General features: G+C 39.5%; 1 protein-coding gene across 5 annotated transcripts in view; it reads left to right on the top strand.

Annotated features, from left to right (window-relative positions):
* The window catches only part of ZNF565 (zinc finger protein 565), a 30879-nt gene that overhangs the window by 4543 nt on the left and 7974 nt on the right, over window positions 1–18362 (top strand). The window contains exons 2-4 of one of the 5 annotated variants that reach the window (XM_032390303.1): window positions 7838–8000; window positions 9468–9554; window positions 14086–14159. In XM_032390303.1, coding sequence (XP_032246194.1) covers window positions 14151–14159 — 9 coding nt within the window. In that variant the 5' untranslated portion in view covers window positions 7838–8000; window positions 9468–9554; window positions 14086–14150. Of the gene's footprint in view, window positions 1–7458; window positions 8001–9467; window positions 9555–14085; window positions 14160–18362 lie in introns of those variants that run through there. The other 4 variants (XM_032390304.1, XM_032390307.1, XM_032390305.1 and 1 more) reach the window with 4 other exon arrangements.

The following is an 18362-nucleotide window of genomic DNA, read 5'->3' as shown; positions in this document are numbered from 1 at the left end:
TTTGTATTTTATTTTGGATTTACACACATACATCCTGGTTGATTTTAATTATTTTTTGAATACAGGAAACATTTCTATGTTTCTAAAAGCCTTAATTATTTTTTTAAAAGATTGATTGATTGATTGATTGATTTGAGAAGAGAGAGCACATACACGTGGTGGGGTGGGAGGGGCAGAGGGAAAGGGAGAGAGAGAAACCCAAGTAGACTCAATGCTGAGCTGGAGCCCAACTCAGGGCTTGATCTCATAACCCTGAGATCACGACCTGAGCTGAAACCAAGAGTCAGATGCTTAACCAACTGTGCCGCCCAGGCACCCCTAAAGGCCATAATTAGACAAAAGATCTACCCAATCACTCCTCCACCATTCCTTCTCTCCCAATTCTATTACCCCATCCTTTCCACACTGTTCCCACTCATTGTAGGTAACCAATTTCATTAGTTTGTTGGGGTTTTTTATGTTTGAATATACATTAAAATATACAGAAAATTTAAACATACATAAAATTGGCCACTCTATTTTTAAATGTACCATTCAGGGACATTGAGTACATTTACATTGTTGTGCAGCCGTCACCATCATCCATACCAAAACTTTTTTCATCTTCCAAAACTAAAACTTTGCTCCCATTAGACAATAACTCCCCATTTCCCTTCCCTCTAGCTTCCACCTTTTGCTCTTGTGGATAATAGTGCTACGAACATTGGTTAACAAATATCTGTTCAAATTCCTGCTTTCTCTTCTTGGGGGCATATACCCAGAAGTGGAATTGCTGGGTCACATAGTAATTCTATGTTTAATTTTTTGAGGAATCACCATACCATTTTCCACAGATGCTAAACCATTTTACTTTCCAACCAGAAGCACAAAGATTCCAGTTTCTCCACATCCTTGCCAACACTTGTTACACACATATATATATACATATAAATATTTATATTAAAATATTTTTATGATAGCTATCCTAATGAGTATAAAATGGTATCTTGTGAATTTTCTTAAGTTTATTTATTTTTTTTAGTAATCTCTGTACCCCACATGGGGCTCAAACTCTCAACCCTGAGATCAGAGTTACATGCTCTGCCAACTGAGCCAGCCAGGCACCCCTCATTGTGGTTTTGATGTGCATTTCCCTAATGATTACTGATATTGGGGATCTTTTCATGTACTTTTTGGCCATTTGAATATCTTTGAGAAATGTCCTTTGCCCATTTTTTAATTGGGTTGTTTTTTGTTGCTGAGTTGTAAGAGTTTTTTATGTATTATAAGTATCAATCCCTTATTAGATACAAATAACAAATATTTGTTCCCGGTTCATGGATTGTCTTTTTACTCTGTTGATAGTGTCCTTTAATGCACAAATTTTTAAATTTTTAAAAAATATTTTATTTATTCATTAGAGAGAGAGAGACAGAGAGAGAACATGAGCAGGGGAGAGAGGCAGAGGGAGAAGCAGACTCCCCGCTGAGCTGGGAGCCCAACGTGGGGCTCAATCCCAGGACCCTGGGATCACGATCTGAGCTGAAAGCAGACCCTTAACCATCTGAGCCACCCAGGTGCCCCCGAGTTTTTTAATTTTAATAAAGTCCACAACATACCTATTTTTTCTTTTGTTGCCTTTGCTTTCTTTGTCATATCCACGAAATCATTAGATTAATTAAATCCAATATTGTGAAAAATTTCCCCTATGGTTTCTTCTAAGAGTTTTAGTTTTAGCTCTTATGTTTGGATCTGTGATTTTTGTGTATGGTATTAGGTAGAGGTCCATCTTCATCCTTTTGCATATGGATATCCAGTTTTCCTGACGCTATTTGTTGAAAAGACTGTCCTTTTCCCCATTAAATGGTCTTGTCTAGGGTGCCTGGGTGGCTCAGTTGGTTAAGCGACTGCCTTCGACTCGGGTCATGATCCTGGAGTCCCAGGATTGAGTCCCACATCGGGCACCCTGCTCAGCAGGGAGTCTGCTTCTCCCTCTGACCCTCCTCCCTCTCATGCTCTCTATCATTCTCTCTCTCTCAATAAATAAATAAATAAATAGGGCGCCTGGATGGCTCAGTCGTTAGGCGTCTGCCTTCGGCTCAGGTCATGATCCCAGGGTCCTGGGATCGAGCCCCACGTCGGGCTCCCTGCTCAGTGGGAAGCCTGCTTCTCCCTCTCCCACTCCCCCTGCTTGTGTTCCCTCTCTCGCTGTGTCTCTCTCTGTCAAATAAATAAAATATTAAAAAAAAAAAAAGAATTTACAAAATAAATAAATAAATAAATAAATAAATGGTCTTGCCTATTCCTGTTGAAAAGTATTTGACCACATATGTGAGGGTTTCCATTCTATGCTATTGGTCTAGATATCTGACTTTATGGCAGTACCACACTGTTTTGATTACTGTAGCTTTTTTTTTTTAAGATTTTATTTATTTGAGAGAGAGAGAATGAGAGAGAGAGAGCACATGAGAGGGGGGAGGGTCAGAGGGAGAAGCAGACTCCCTGCAGAGCAGGGAGCCCAATGCGGGACTCGATCCTGGGACTCAAGGATCATGACCTGAGCCGAAGGCAGTTGCTTAACCAACTGAGCCACCCAGGCGCCCTTGATTACTGTAGTTTTGTAATAATTTTTGAAATCAGTGTTCTTTGTTCCAATGAACAGTGTTCAGTGTTCCAACTTTGTTCTTTTTCAAGACTGCTCCTTCAGATTCTGTGTGTATTTTAGGATGAATTTTTCTATTTCTACAAAAAACATCATTGGGTTTTGATAAGGATTGCATTGAATCTGTATATCCCTTTAGGTAGTATTGATATCTGTCTTGGTCAGCTGAGGCTGCTCAGAGTTATGGAGGCTGGAAGTCTGAGACCAGGGTGCCAGCATAGTTGGTTTCTAGTTAGGGCTCTCTTCCTGGCTTGCAGATGCCCACATTCTTGCTGTATCTTCACAGGAAAAGAGAGAGAGAGAAAGCAAGCTCTCTCTAGTGTCTCTTTTTATAGGGATACTAATAGGACTAATAGGACCCCCCACCTTACAAACTCATTTAATCTTAATTACTTCCACCCTTACAAACTCATTTGATCTTAATTACTTCCACAATGCTCCTGTCTTCAAATACAGTGACAGTAGGTGTTCGGGCTTCAACATAGGAATTTGTCTTCCAATCCTTGGGCACAGGATATCTTATCATTTATTTATGTCTTCTTCTGTTTCTTTCAGCAGTGTTTTGTAGTTTTCAATGTGTAAGTCATTTCCTTTCTTGGTTTAGTCCGAAGTATTTTGTTCTTTTTTGATACTATCATAAGTGGAATTGTTTTCTTAATTTCCTTTTCAGATTGTTCATTATTACTGTGTAGAAATGCAAATGATTTTTGTGAGTTGATTTTGTATCCTACAACATTGCTGAATGTATTAGTTCTACCAGATGTTTGTGTGTGTGGGAGGAATCTCGAGGGTTTTCTACATGTACAATCATGTCATCTAAGAACAGAAATAACTTTACTTCTTCCTTTCCAATTTGGATGCCATTTACTTCTTTTTTCTTGCCTAAAGCTGCTCTGGCTAGGACTTCCAGTATGTTGATGAACATCTTTTCATATGCTTAAGGGCCATTTTTACATCTTTTTTGTGAATTATCTGTTCATATCTTTTTCCTATTTTTCTTTCAGTATTTTGTCTCAATGTTTAAGAATTCATTACATATGAGGGATATTAGTCCTTCACGGTGATGTATGGTGCATGTATTTTCTTTTAGTTTGTCAGTTGTCTTTTAACTTTGTTTATGGTGGAGTTTTGTTTTTTGGGTTTTTTTGTCATTCAATTTTTTTTTTAATGTTATGTAGTCAAATTTACCAATATTTTTTTTCATTACTTCTGGACTTTGACTTTCTCAACCCCAGGATTAAAGAGGAATTTACCTGTGTTCTTTTCTAATACCTGTATGGTTTCATCTTTTTCCATTTAGATCTCTGATACATTTGGAGCTTAATTTTATATATGGTATGAGGAATGGATTTAATTTTATATTTTTCAAATGGCTACCCAGTTTTCCAAACACCGTTTATTAAAAACTTGTGATGCCATCAATCTCCATCATATACTAAATTTCCAAATATACTTGGTACTATTTCTAGGTCTTCTGTTCTGCTCCACTGGTCTGTTCATCTATTTATGCACTACTACCATCTATTTATGCACTACTACTGTTTTAATTATAGAGGCCTTGCAATATATTTTAATGTCTGGTACAGCCACATCCCAGAAGTCTGGATAGGATAAAAGTTTGTTGCGGTGGGGGTGATTGGGTGGCTCAGTCGGTGAAGCATCCAACCCAGTTTTGGCTCAGGTCATGATCTCAGGGTTGTGAGATCGAAACCCCACACTGGCCTCTGCACTGGGAGTGCAGCCTACTTAAGAGTCTCTCGCTCCTTCTCCCTTTGCCCCACCCTCACACTCCTGCTCGCTCTCTCTCTCTCAAAAAAAAAAAAAAGTTTGTTGCAGTGACTAGATCTAATTTGATTTGGGGGCATTTTGGGTTTTGGGTAGTCTTAAATTTGCTTCAAGCCAAATTCTTTTTTTTTTTTTTTTTAAAGATTTTATTTATTTATTTGACAGAGAGAGACACAGTGAGAGAGGGAACACAAGCAGGGGGAGTGGGAGAGGGAGAAGCAGGCTTCCCGCCAAGCAGGCAGCCCGACGCGGGGCTCGATCCCAGGACCTTGGGATCATGACCTGAGCCGAAGGCAGACACTTAACGACTGAGCCACCCAGGCCCCCCTCAAGCCAAATTCTTATTGTGCTTTTGATAAATTATGAGAAATAAAAAAATATAGTTAGTAATACTTGATGTTTGTGAGTTAGTCATTATAGCAGGGTTTTAAATAAGGTCTTAGTCCCCACCCTTAGACATCAGGGCTCTGCAGACTCCATGAAATTTTATTCACAATTTTTGCAGATGTTTATTCATTTGATTTTTTTCTTGGAAGAAGGTTTAACATTCCATAAGATTTTCAAAGAGATTCAAGACCCCTGAAAATTTAGAACCACAGGTCTAAAATCTAAGACAGTGATACCTGGTAATAGCCTTTGAGATGCCCAAAATTTGCAGCCAACAATAGAGAAACAGAAGAGGAATGTTCCATCATCTATTACATTCATATGATGGAATATTATCCAGCTAATAAAAAATATGCTTACAAAGTGTTAATCAGAACAATGAAAAGGATGTCATAAACAAAATGATAAATTAAAAAGGGCTCAAATTTTGCAAAGACCCCACCTAAAAATCTGATTAGTGATTGAACAGAGAAGAAATTCACTGTATATCTGACACAATGCTTTCTGCTTTGCATACACTGCCTTATTAATTTGAACTGTCCTAAAAATTGGTCATTCACAGAATGTTTTTGATAATGAGGCTATATCAAGGTACCAGGGAATATGAGTCAACATTTAAAAGACTGTTAAAGTACTTCTAGTTATTATTGGTTTTCAGTCACACTAATTTCCTTTTTTGTCCCTATTCGTGTCATAGATATTTTCTCAGTTGCTCATAATTTTCCTACTGCCAGGAAAATAAATACCAACTACCATTATGGTTATTTATTTTTAAATGGAAACAATATTGTTATGATTTTTATTATGAAAAACATAAACTTAATGTAAAAATAGAAACTTGCTAAAAATTCTTCATCCAGAAATATTCTTAATATTTTGATGGATATATTTCAAATATTTTTTCTCTGTGATTTTTTAGAGGGGTATCACATATATATAAATTCTGTAACCTTCCTGCCTCATTTAATAATGCATTGACCATAGTACTGTTGTATTTTTTTAAAGATTTTATTTATTCATTTAAGAGAGGAGAGGGGGAGAGAGCACTAGTGGTGGGGAGGGACAAAGGAAGAGGGAGAGAGAGACAGCAAACTCCCTGCTGAGCACTGAGCCAGTCATGGGGCTCAATCCTGGACCCTGAGATCACGACCTGAGCTGAAGTCAGGTGCTTAACTGACTGAGCCACCCAGCCTCCCCAGTACTGTTGTATTTTAAAATCTCTGTATAGTATTTCATTATCAAGATGTACCTTAATTTATTCATTTTATTGTCTATTAAAGAGTATTTATATTTCTATAATTCAGTTATGAGCTATTTTTGTGCATACCACTTCATATATTTTTTATAATGAATTCCTTTGGGAATTAGACATTTACTAAGAATTTGCAAAGATGCAGGGCACCTGGGTGGCTCAGTCAGTTAAGTGTCTGCCTTCAGCTCGGGTCATGATCCCAGGGTCCTGGGATCGAGCCCTGCATCGGGCTCCCTGCTCCGCGGGAAGCCTGCTTCTCCCTCTCCCACTCCCCCTGCTTGTGTTCCTGCTCTCGCTATCTCTCTCTCTGTCAAATAAATAAATAAAATCTTTAAAAAAAGAGAATTTGCAGAGATGCAAAATCCTAATCTAGAACTCAAGGAGACAAAATGCTATTTAAAAGTTATAGTCTTGAGGGGCACCTGGGTGGCTCAGTCGGTTGAGCATCTGCCTTTGGCTCAGGTCATGATCTTGGGGTCCTAGGATCAAGCCCTGCATCGGCCTCTGTGCCCAGCTGAGAGTCTGCTTGTCCCTCTTCCTCTCCTTCTGCCCCTCTCCCCACTCATGCTCTCTCTGTCTCTCAAATGAATAAATAAAATCTTTTTTAAAAGTTAAAAATAGGGGCGCCTGGGTGGCTCAGTTGTTAAGTGTCTGCCTTCGGCTCAGGTCATGATCCCAGGGTCCTGGGATCGAGCCCCGCATTGGGCTCTCTGCTCGGCGGGAAGCCTGCTTCTTCCTCTCCCACTCCCCCTGCTTGTGTTCCCTCTCTCACTGTATCTCTCTCTATCTGTCAAACAAATAAATAAAATCTTAAAATAAATAAATAAAAGTTAAAAATAGGGGCACCTGGGTGGCTCAGTCGTTGAGCATCTGCCTTCGGCTCAGGTCATGGTCCCAGGGTCCTGGGATCAAGCCCCGCGTCAGGCTCCCTGCTCGGCGGGAAGCCTGCTTCTCCCTCCCCCACTCCTCCTGCTTGTGTTCCCTCTCTCGCTGTGTCTCTCTCTGTCAAATAAATAAATAAAATCTTTAAAAAAAAAATAAGTTAAAAATAAATAAATAAGATAAAATTTGTAGTCTTGGGGTACGTACATGGCCCAGTCAGTGAAGCATGTGATTCTTGACCTCAGGGTTGTGAGTTCGAGCCTCACGTTAGAGGATGAGATTATGTAAGGGAAAAAAATTTTTTTAAATAAAAGTTATAGTCTCTATTTACCCTTTTTTTTTTTGAGAGAGAGAGAGAGAGGGAGAGAATCTTAAGCAGGCTCACTAGCCTGCGATCATGACCTGAGCTGAAATCAAGAGTTGGAGCTTAACCAACTGAGCCACCCAGGCACCCCTGTATTTACTTTTTTTTTTCCCCTGTATTTACTTTTAAAGTGCAAATGATGTAATAGGGGAGATAATACTAGTATACAAATGTTCAAAGTAAAGGATGATAAAGGGCACTATTTACCCTGATAGTATGCTATGAGAATTCATAAGGAGATAACTTGTATGACCAGAGCAGTCATTGTCATGTCATGTCTAAGTCAAACTGATCTTATAAGAGCTCTGTGGAGGGAAATTAGTTTTCTTGAGTCCTATACAGGACTTGCAGTTTTCATTCTAATCATCAGAAATCCAAAGTGTGTCCAATTGGGCAAAATGAGTTTGTAGCTGTTTGGAGAATAGTGGGGCAAGTACGGAAAAAACAGACCCATCTGACAAGAAGAGCTAAAAGGAAGCACCACTTATACATAGGACATGACCCTAATGACTTCATTTTTTTCCAGGCTCGACTACAGCACACATGAATATAGTTACCAAATCAAGAAGTTTGCAACTATTAGGAGCTGACAAAGCAAAAACAAAAGCCATTCTGTGAAAATATAACTGTTTTTAGAATATCCTAAGCTATTATTTCATGTTCAAGGGGAAGATTGTTTTTAAAAAAAAGTAAGTATTTTCTTTTTCATCTGCTATTTGGGAATAGCTTACATTTAACAGAACCTAAAAATCATTTAAAAATTGGGGCGCCTGGCTGGCTCAGTTGGGAGAGCATGCGACTCTTGATCTCAGGGTTGTGAGTTTGAGCCCCATCTTGGGTGTATAGATAACTTAAATAAATAAAACTTTAAAAAAACAATGAAAAAAATTTAAAAATTAATACATAGTTACTGAAAAACATACACTTAAGTAAAACTAAGAACATTGAAGATCACAACCCAGAGATAACCAAAGTAATCTTTAAGGATAAAACTTCCTAGACATTTTTCATCTAATTTGTCTGTCTATATTGTCTGTATTGATATATCTTTATATTTTACAAATAGGATCACGTGATGCCCAGCTGTTTTGTAACCTGCTTTTTTTTCATTTAATCATATCTTAAACATTTTTATGTTATTAAGTATTACATTACTAAATTTGTGAGTACTTAGAATTACTGTTCTGGGGGCACCTGGGTGGCTCAGTTGGTTAAGCGACTGCCTTCAGCTCAGGTCATGATCCTGGAGTCCCGGGATCGAGTCCCACATCGGGCTCCCCGCGGCGGGGAGTCTGCTTCTCCCTCTGACCCTCCCCCCTCTCATGCTCTCTCTCTCTCATTCTCTCTCTCAAATAAATAAATAAAATCTTTAAAAAAAAAAAAAAGAATTACTGTTCTGTAGAAATCTTTCATTTTTTTAACCTATCTGCTCTTGTCTTACTTAGAATACTGAATATTGCCTAAGAATGTATATATCTCTCCTTGTAATGATTTTGGCTGATGTTTATACTGGAAAAATGTATGTTTACATCCTTAAAATTCAGTACAACATGAAAGATTTCACACAACGTGAAAAATCCCTTTGAGGTGTATAGAGTTGGAAATGAACCAGTTCTGTTCTATTATTTCTGAAGCTTCCTCTCACTTTTTAAAAAATTGTTCTTTCTCGCATCAGCCACAGGCCAGAGTCTGAATTTTTATATAGTCAGAATATAGCTGAATTAGTATATTCGTTAGGACAGGCTATTATGCTGTAGTAGCAAACAACCCCCAAATCTCAGTGGCTAACAGAATCACTTTTTATTAACCTGATCATGCTACACGTCTAATGTGCATCAGTATAGGCAGGGTCCCAGACCAAAGCAGACTCCACCAATCTATAGCTGTACCATCACACATATACCCTTGGCCACCACATCGGGGAATAGACTGGAGAATTGTGCAGTCTTGCCAGTGCCTCAGACTGAAGGGACACACATCACCTTAGCTCAGATTCCATTGGCCAAAACCAGTTTATGGCCCCGCCTGACCGCAAGGGTCAGGAAAATGTCATCTATATGCCCCAAAGGAGAGGAAAGCACGATAATGGTGAAACAGTAGTAATTCAGTTAATGTCTACCAGACTGGCTAAGACCCATTTCTTTTTCTCTGTGTAGGAAGTTGCTTCTGTAAATTAAGCGTGATTTCTTTTTGGAGCAAGGAGGATATCCTGGATTGAGGGCTGACGAGAGGTCTGTGCACAGGTGAGTGAGGAGACTAAGGAAAATGGAAGATTTTCATGTGAAAGCTCACTTTCTCTGTGCAAAGTCCTTTAAGTTACTGTTTGAGAACAAGCCCCCGCAAAGGCTCTAGAACAAATGGAGGATATAAAGCTCCTTCAGCATGTAAGTTCCCCAAAGCACCTCACTGTCATTCATGAATCACTCCATTCATATTTCCTTTTATAATTAACCCCCCCAATGAAGAGGAAGGTATACATTCTATTACTTATGATTATAAAACATATGCTTAAGGGAAAACTTCAAAATATACAGAAAACAAAGATTCTTTTCGTAGATATACACCTGGAGACAAATGTTGAAAAATGTAATTGAAAATCCTTTCAGTCTATCTTATGTATACACACACATGCATATATAGAACATATGTATATTTTTCCTATAAAAATAGGATTACACTGGGGCGCCTGGGTGGCTCAGTCAGTTAAGCGGCTGCCTTCGGCTCAGATCATGATCCTGGGGTCCTGGGATCGAGCCCCACGTCCGGCTCCCTGCTCCGCGGAGAGCCTGCTTCTCTCTCTCCCTCTGCCTACTTGTGCTCTCTATCTCGCTGTCAAATAAATAAATAAAATCTTAAAAAAAAAAAATAGGATTACACTATACATACTGTTTCGTTAGTTACCTTATCCGCCCACCGTTGTTTGACATCTTTTTTTTATTATGTTAATCACCATACATTACATCATTAGTTTTTGATGTAGTGTTCCATGATTCATTGTTTGCGTATAACACCCGGTGCTCCGTGCAAAATGTGCCCTCTTTAATACCCATCACCAGGCTAACCCATCCTCCTCTGCCCCCTAGAACCCTCAGTTTGTTTCTCAGAGTCCATCGTCTTTCATGGTTCGTCTCCCCCTCCGATTTCGCCCCTTCATTCTTCCTCTCCTGCTATCTTCTTCTTCTTTTTTTTGTTTTTATTTTTATTTTTTTTCCGTTGTTTGACATCTTAACATCAACAAATATATGTGTTGTTCATTTTATGGCAACAGTGTTTCCATTGTGTTCATATACTGTAATTTATTTATTTAACCGATCCTCCTTTTAAGTTCTCTCCAAGTTGTTTCCATTGTCAGCAGTGTCTCCATCGTGTAGCCCCCACACGTCTTTTGGATAGTCTCAGCTATGGAATTGCTTCATCGGAAAACACACCTGGTTTAATTTCTGCTAATGTTGCCTTGTTGGACGTTTGCAAAACTACAGCCCACTGTGTGTGTGATGTGTAGTAGTAATCTCAAGTACTAAAGTCTAAAACAGAACTCATAATTGGTTTATTGACAACTTCGTACTTCCAGTTACTCAAGCCAAACAGCTTGGTGTCATCATGGCTTCTTTTTTTTTTTTTTAATTTGCTTTTATACCTAAAATCAGCAAATCCTGGCAGCTCTCCCTTCAGAGAATATTTAATCTGGTCAGTTATCACCACCACCCTAGTACAAGCCCCCCTCGCTCCTTGCCTGGATTATTGCAGTAACCTTCCACTTGTCTCCCTGCTTCCTCCCTTGTCTTCTTAGTTCACTTTCTGTGAGTGATCCTTTTCAGTGTAAATCAGATTATGCCATTCCTTGTCTTAAAACATTTTAGTGGCTTCCTGTCTTACTCAAGAGTAAAAACCCAAAGTTCTTACAGTGGTGCACAAGCCCCATGTGATCCATCTTCCAGCTACGTCTCTCACCCAAATGAGCTTCTGACCCTCTTTCTTTTGCACACTCCATTCCAGCTACCCTAGTCTTCTTTATTAATCAAAGAAAGCCTGCTTCTGCCTGGAGGCCTTTGCAATTGCTGTTCCCTATACTAGGAATGCACTCCTCTTAGATATCTGCATTTTTCACTCTATTCAGTCTGTGCTTACATATCACCTTCTCAATGAAAAGCCTTCTTCGGCCACCTTCATTCCCCCGAAGCTCCCTACTTAATTTTTCTCTGCAGGACTTTGGCCATCTGACATAAAAATTGGAATATCAGTGTCAGTATATCAGTATTTGTTATTGTCTCTTTCCATTAGAATGTGAGATCCACTGGATTTATTATCTTCCTCACACCTAGAACCATGCCAATTGAGGTAGGAGCTCAGTAAATCTGAAAGAATTTTTGACTCCTCTCTCTTTCTTTCTTTTTTTTTTTTTTAATGTTTTATTTATTCATGAGAGTCAGAGAGAGAGATAGAGAGAGGCAGCGGCAGAGGGAGAAGCAGGCTCCCCGCTGAGCAGGGAGCCCGATGCGGGACTCGATCCCAGGACCCTGGGATCGTGACCTGAGCCAAAGGCAGACGCTTAACCATCTGAGCCACCCAGGCGCCCCTCCTCTCTCTTTCTTTGCCTCCATATCTGATCAGGTGCCAGAGCCTGTGGATTTTACTTCTCTTCATCTTGAAATTATACACTTCCTCCTTATTTCCACTCTAATTATCCTGGGTCAGGTTTTTTGCTTGCAATTGATCTCTCTGACTCCAATTTTGCTTCTCTCCAATAAAAGAATCTGGCCATATTGGCCCTATAACTTCCCTCTGTAAATTCTTCAGTGGCGGGGCGCCTGGGTGGCTCAGTCGTTAGGCGTCTGCCTTCGGCTCAGGTCATGATCCCAGGGTCCTGGGATCGAGCCCCGCATCGGGCTCCCTGCTCCGCGGGAAGCCTGCTTCTCCCTCTCCCATTCCCCCTGCTTGTGTTCCTTCTCTCGCTGTGTCTCTCTCTGTCAAATAAATAAAATCTTTAAAAAAAAAAAAAATAAATAAATAAAAAAATAAATAAATTCTTCAGTGGCCTTCCATTCCTTACTGGGTGAAAAACAAACATTTATATTTAAGTTAGTATTCATTGGGCCCTTCTCCAGACACCATGGCAAGTGCCAGTCACAGTCATGATGAGACTTGGTCTTTGCCCTCATTATTATCTTATTTCATTCATTCGCCTTCATTTTCCAACCCCTGATATCATCTCCAGCATTATCTTCCTCTAGATTCTGGAACTAATTAAATTTAAATTTAATTAAAAATTCAGGAAAAAATCGTACTAGGCACTTTTTAATTGCTTAGTGCATGTGGCTGATGGCTACGTCATTGATGGTACAGATACAGAGATTTCCATTATCGCAGAAAGATTTGTTGGACAGCACTGGTCTAGACCCTTCCCCAAACTGTACAAGTCATTCCAAATTATTCTCTCCTCCACAAATACACCATATACTTTTGGTCCACTGTTTTTGTCACTGCTCTTCATCAATCAGAATACTCTTCTGTACCTTTTCTGCCTAATAAAATAATCTGATTTTTAAGTCCCAATTCATATTCTACAACTTATAGGACATTTTCCTTGACACCACTGCCATTGAGTAAGTTAGTCTTCCTTCTGACCCACCCACCCAAAAACCATCTTGCACCTCTGATTAGAACCAGCCTTACCACCCTCCTTAAAACCCCTGAGTTCTCATTACTCTGAGGCGATTTTCCACAGAACTCCAGCCTTAGCAAACACCAGCCAGTGAGGAAGTGATGTTCTGCAGGAAAGGAGGAGGGGAGGCTTAGATTGAAAATTAGGAGTGCTGGCCCAAGAGGCTTCTAGAAATTGAGTTCCCATTCAAGTCAATACTCTGGATATGCAGATATGCTTGTAAGATACCTATTTACTGTGATTTTCTTGCTCCTGTCTGGTGAGTCCAGCCAGGGTTGGAGTCTCTGATGAAGCCTCTGGTGTAGGTGGTATTCCTTTCTGGACTTAGAAGAAGGAAGTAGGGGCACCTGGGTGGCTCAGTCAATTGAGCATCTGCCTTCAGCTCAGGTCATGATCCCAGGGTCCTGGGATCCAGTCCCACATTGGGCTCCCTGCTCAGCAGGGAGTCTGCTTCTCCTTCTGCCCCTGCTGCTCCCCCTGCTTGTGCACTGTCTCTCTCTCTGTGTCAAATAAATAAAATATTTTAAAAAAAAAAAAAAAGGAGGAAGTAGATTCAGGGAAGTACCCAGGAGGTTTTGCCTGTTGAGCCCAGAGTAGCTGGAAGACTTTGTTTAGGGATATCTTTTTCTCAGGGTTTGACCTCCACAGGTATGCTATGCTGCTATGCTCCTAGCCTGTGGGTACTGTCCTCAGCCTTAGCGGGTAAAGTGAGCAAGTCTGAGTTTTGATCGTCCTTGCAGCAGTTGCAGAGGAAGATCAGCTTGGAATAGGTGGGAGCCATCTAGGCCCCATATAGAGTATAAATTAGCATCAGCAAGTTGGAGAACTGTTCAGGCTGGAATCCCTCCTGCCGCGGCGGTTAGATTCTATGTGAGTGCTGGAACCTATCTTCGTTGACTATCTTTTAGTTTCCCTAGAGTTGCAGAAGGGGCTGGGTTTTGTTAACTCTTTAGTTATTGATATGAGTGTTGGGTGGTGGGACAAGGGGGAGGGCAAGGGAAGCAAAGCAGGGACATTGGGTACAGTTATTTTAAGGTCCTCTATTTAGGAGTGCTCAGGCAAGCTCAGTTTATGAGAGATTTCCCCTTTTTCCCCCTACTCTGCTTTTTTAGGACTCTGCATTTGTCCAAGAGAAGAATCTAAAGAAATCAGAGCAGCTCAGGTAGTTCTAAAAGCCATGGCACAGGTAAGTTGAATTTCCTCTATACTTGAAATAATCTCTCTTCCTTTCAAATCATATGAACAGGTGTGTTCTTCATCCTGAAACTTCCCTGTCTCACTGAGCCCCATTCTTGCTCCCAGTTCCTCCATTCCAGAGATGAGTGGCTCTCTCTTCTCCAACAGTATAGACATAGACACACAGTGCTCTTACCAGTGGAGCAGAAATATATTCTCTTAAGAGAAATATGAGAGCCCCCCCCTTATCAGAACCACGGTTGAGTGGGGCCAGAGATGAGATAACTTTGATCTTTTCCATTAATCTAGGTGGTTTCTGTTCTTCTATTTTTAAATGTTACTCCCTCGTTAAAAATCATAAAACATTTCATACTACCAAAGAATATATAAAAAAAATTATAGGGGCGCCTGGGTGGCTCAGTCGTTAAGCGTCTGCCTTCTGCTCAGGTCATGATCCCAGGGTCCTGGGATCGAGCCCCGCATCGGGCTCCCTGCTCCGCAGGAAGCCTGCTTCTCCCTTTCCCACTCCCCCTGCTTGTGTTCTCTCTCTCACTGTGTCTCTCTCTGTCAAATAAATAAATAAAATATTTTTTAAAACATATCTATAACATGTATATGGTGTAAAAAATAATAAAGTATCGATGTACTCATTATCCAGATTAATATCCCATCTGAGCAGCCTGCATTCCCTTCCCACATTGCATTACTGTTCCCACCAATGGTAATCACTGCTTTCAATTTTGTGTCAATCAGTCCTTTGATTTTTTATAATAGTTTTACCATGAATGAATGCTACTAAGCAATATACTATTGAGTTTTTTGTTTTTAAATTTTTGTACAGTTATCATACTCTATTTTTTACCAGATTTTTTCATTCAACACATGTGTTTACAAATCATTCATGTTAAGTTGTGTAGCACTAGATTAGCAGTTCTCAAAGCGTGGTCCAGGAAGACTTTGACATCCTTTCAGGAGTTAATACTAAAATGTTACTTGCCTTTTTCAGTCACATTCTCCAATGAGTGTACAGTGTAGTTTCCTAGAAGCTATATAATATGTGTTATCCCAACAGATTGAATGTAGAAGTAGATGTGAAAATCCAGCTTTTTATTCAGCCAGTCATAAAAGAGATTGCAAAAATATAAAACAAAGCTATTAAATTTTTTGACAATAGTTATTTTTCTTAAAAAGTATATTACTTAACATGTAACAGGTTTATTATTGGTTATTTTAATAAATTAATTAGTATTTTTAAATCTCTCACTTTTAATTTCTAATGTAACTATTGATAGATATACCCAGCATTAACAGTTCTTTGAGGTCCTCAAATTTTTTTAACAGCTTTATTGTATATATAATTTACATATGATGAAGTTCACCCATGTAAGTGTAAAGTTCAGTGGTTTTTAGTATATTTATAGAGTTATACAACCGTCAGCACAATCCATTTTAGAACATTTTCATTACCCCAAAAAGAAATCCCATTTGCATTAACAGTCTCTCTCAATGTCTCCTCCTCATCCACTGGCAACCACTCATTTACTGTCTGTCTCTGTGGGTTTGCCTATTCTGGACATTTCATATGAATAGAATCTTACAATATTTGCTCTTTCATGTCTGGCTTTTTTGACATAGTATGTTTTCAAGCTTCATCCATGTTGTAGCATTTATCAGTAGTTTGTTTTTATACCAAATAATATTCCATGGATATGTATATTCCACATTTTATTCTTCAATTCATCAGTTTATGGACATTTGGGTTATTTCTGCTTTTAGGCTATCACAAATAACACTACTATGAACATTGGTGTGTACCAGGGTTTGGGGGTGGACATATGTTTCCATTTCTCTGTACCTACATAATTCTATGTTTAACGTTTGGAGAAACTGTCAAAACTGTTTTCCAAAGTAGCTGCCCCATTTTACATTCCTGCCAGCAATGTAAGAGGGTTCTGATTTCACTACATCCTCACCAACGTGTGTTATTTTGGTTTTTTGGTAATAGTCATCCTAAAGGATGTGAAGTGGCCTCTTATAGGTTTGATTTGCATTTCCCTAATGATTAGTGGTATTGAACATCTTTTCATATGCTTGTTGGCCATTTGTAGATCTTCTTTGGAGAAATCACTACTCAGATTCTTTGCTTAGTTTTTAATTGTTTTGTCTTTTTTGTTGTTGAATTGCAAGAGTTCTTTATATATTCTGGACACAGGTCCCTCATCAGATACAAGATTTGCAAGCATTTTCTCCCAGTTTTTTGATTTGGATGTTTTCTTTCTTTCTTTTTCTTTCTTTCTTTTCTTTCTTTCTTTCTTTCTTTCTTTCTTTCTTTCTTTAATGGAGGGGGTGGAGCAGGGCAGAGGGAGAGGGAGAGAATTTTTTTTTTTATAAGATTTTATTTATTTATTTGTCAGAGAGAGAGAGATGGAGACAGAGAGCAAGTACAAGCAGGGGGAGCTGCAGGCAGAGGGAGAAGCAGGCTCCCCGAGTAGCAAGGAGCCCGATGCGGGACTTGATCCCAGGACGCTGGGATCGTGACTTGAGCCGAAGGCAAACACTTAACTGACTGAGCCACTCAGGCATCCTGAGGGAGAGAATCTTAAGCAGGCTCCTCCACCCAGCTCAGAGCCCGAAGTGGGGCTTGATCTCACAACCCTGAGATCATGACCTGAGCCTAAATCAAAAGTCAGATGCTGAACCAACTGAGCCACCCAGGTGCCCTGGGATTTTTACTTTCTTGATGGAATTATTTGTAGCACAAATGTTTTTAGTTTTGATTAAGTTTATTTTAACTGTTTGTCCTTTTGTTACTGTGTTTGATGCCATATCTAAGAACCCACTGCCTGACCAAGGTCATGAAGTCATACTATGTTTTCTTCTAAGAGTTGTAGTGTTAGCTCTACAACCTTACATTTAGTTCTACAACCTATTTTGAGTTAATTTTTATATATGGTATGAGGTGGGGTCTAACTTCTTTCTTTGCATATGAATATCTACTTGTCCCAGCACTATTTGTTAAAAAGACTGATCTTTCCCTCTTGAATTGTCTTAGTTGACTTAATTTAGTATGTGGTAGTCCTTAGGGAACTGGGCAGAGGATGCCTTTCTTCAGAAAGGTTTTGCACCTATGAGTGTTCTCAAACTTGGCACACTAATTTTTCGCATGGGGTTTCCTCCAACTGCATGAATAATGTTACTTTAAATTCCAGGCTTCCTTGAAAGTACGCCCTGGGTTGTAGATCGGCAAGGGAAATGATTATTAGTAGTAATAGTGTTATCATTAATGATAATCCTTTTTTTCTCACCTGGAGTGCAGAAGGTTCCTTGTTACTTTTTTCCAACAAGGTTTTCATTGGAGCCTACCATTTCACAGAGAGAGCTCTTCTAGGATCCCAGCTTTAAAGTGAGGGTCCTGGGCTCTCAGTCCATTTGGTATGTGTCCTAGGCCCCATACTAAGGTTAATCCCCAAACTGTTTGACTTCAGGGTGGCCCCTCCTAACATATTTGCTTATCTCTGTGTTCAATTGCATGTGTGTGTGGTGTGTATTGTTTTTATCATTGTTGTTAGCTCTGGGATTTAATTTTCCTTACCTTCTCGAGAGCTTAGAGAAGCATTAAATAGGTGTTATAGCCTAGGTGATTGCAGTAGAAGCCTCCCCACCCTTGCCGTGTACACATGGTCAGAGCTGGAGTGGTTGGTCTTGGTCTCAGTGTGTGGTGACATCTCCTATTTTAGGAGGCCTTCAGGATGGGGACTGTGATTGGGAACTTTGGTTACAGAAAGTTCTTTGGTCTTGCAAGGGAATTTATGAGAGACAACCATAAAATTATCCATTTTGAGGTTGACCAATATGTGTTAGTTGTGAGCCAAATATATGTGACTGAGGTACACCTTCCATCGGCTTTCTTATTTCAGGAACAAGGAAAAGTGGACAGTGAAGAATAATAGATAATTAACAGGTACATAATAAACATTAAAGATTTTAAGTTAGATGCTCCCAAATAAGGGGATAATTACATCTTCCAGGACATAAGGTGCATCATTATACAGCAAATAAAAATCCCTGTGTTTACTATAAAATTTGCCATCACAAAAAATATGCTCATGATATCTAACAAACTGCTTCTCGGTGGAGACACTGTTGGCATTCTCAGCAGTACGGTTCTTTATTGTATGGGACTGTCCTGGGTACATGGCCCAGATAAACCAGG

This window comes from Phoca vitulina, unplaced genomic scaffold (genome assembly GCF_004348235.1).
Source record: "Phoca vitulina isolate PV1807 unplaced genomic scaffold, GSC_HSeal_1.0 scaffold58, whole genome shotgun sequence".
Taxonomy (NCBI): Eukaryota; Metazoa; Chordata; class Mammalia; order Carnivora; family Phocidae; genus Phoca; species Phoca vitulina.
The sequence above is the reverse complement of the archived record's forward strand: the minus strand, read 5'-3'. Positions and strand labels throughout refer to the sequence as shown.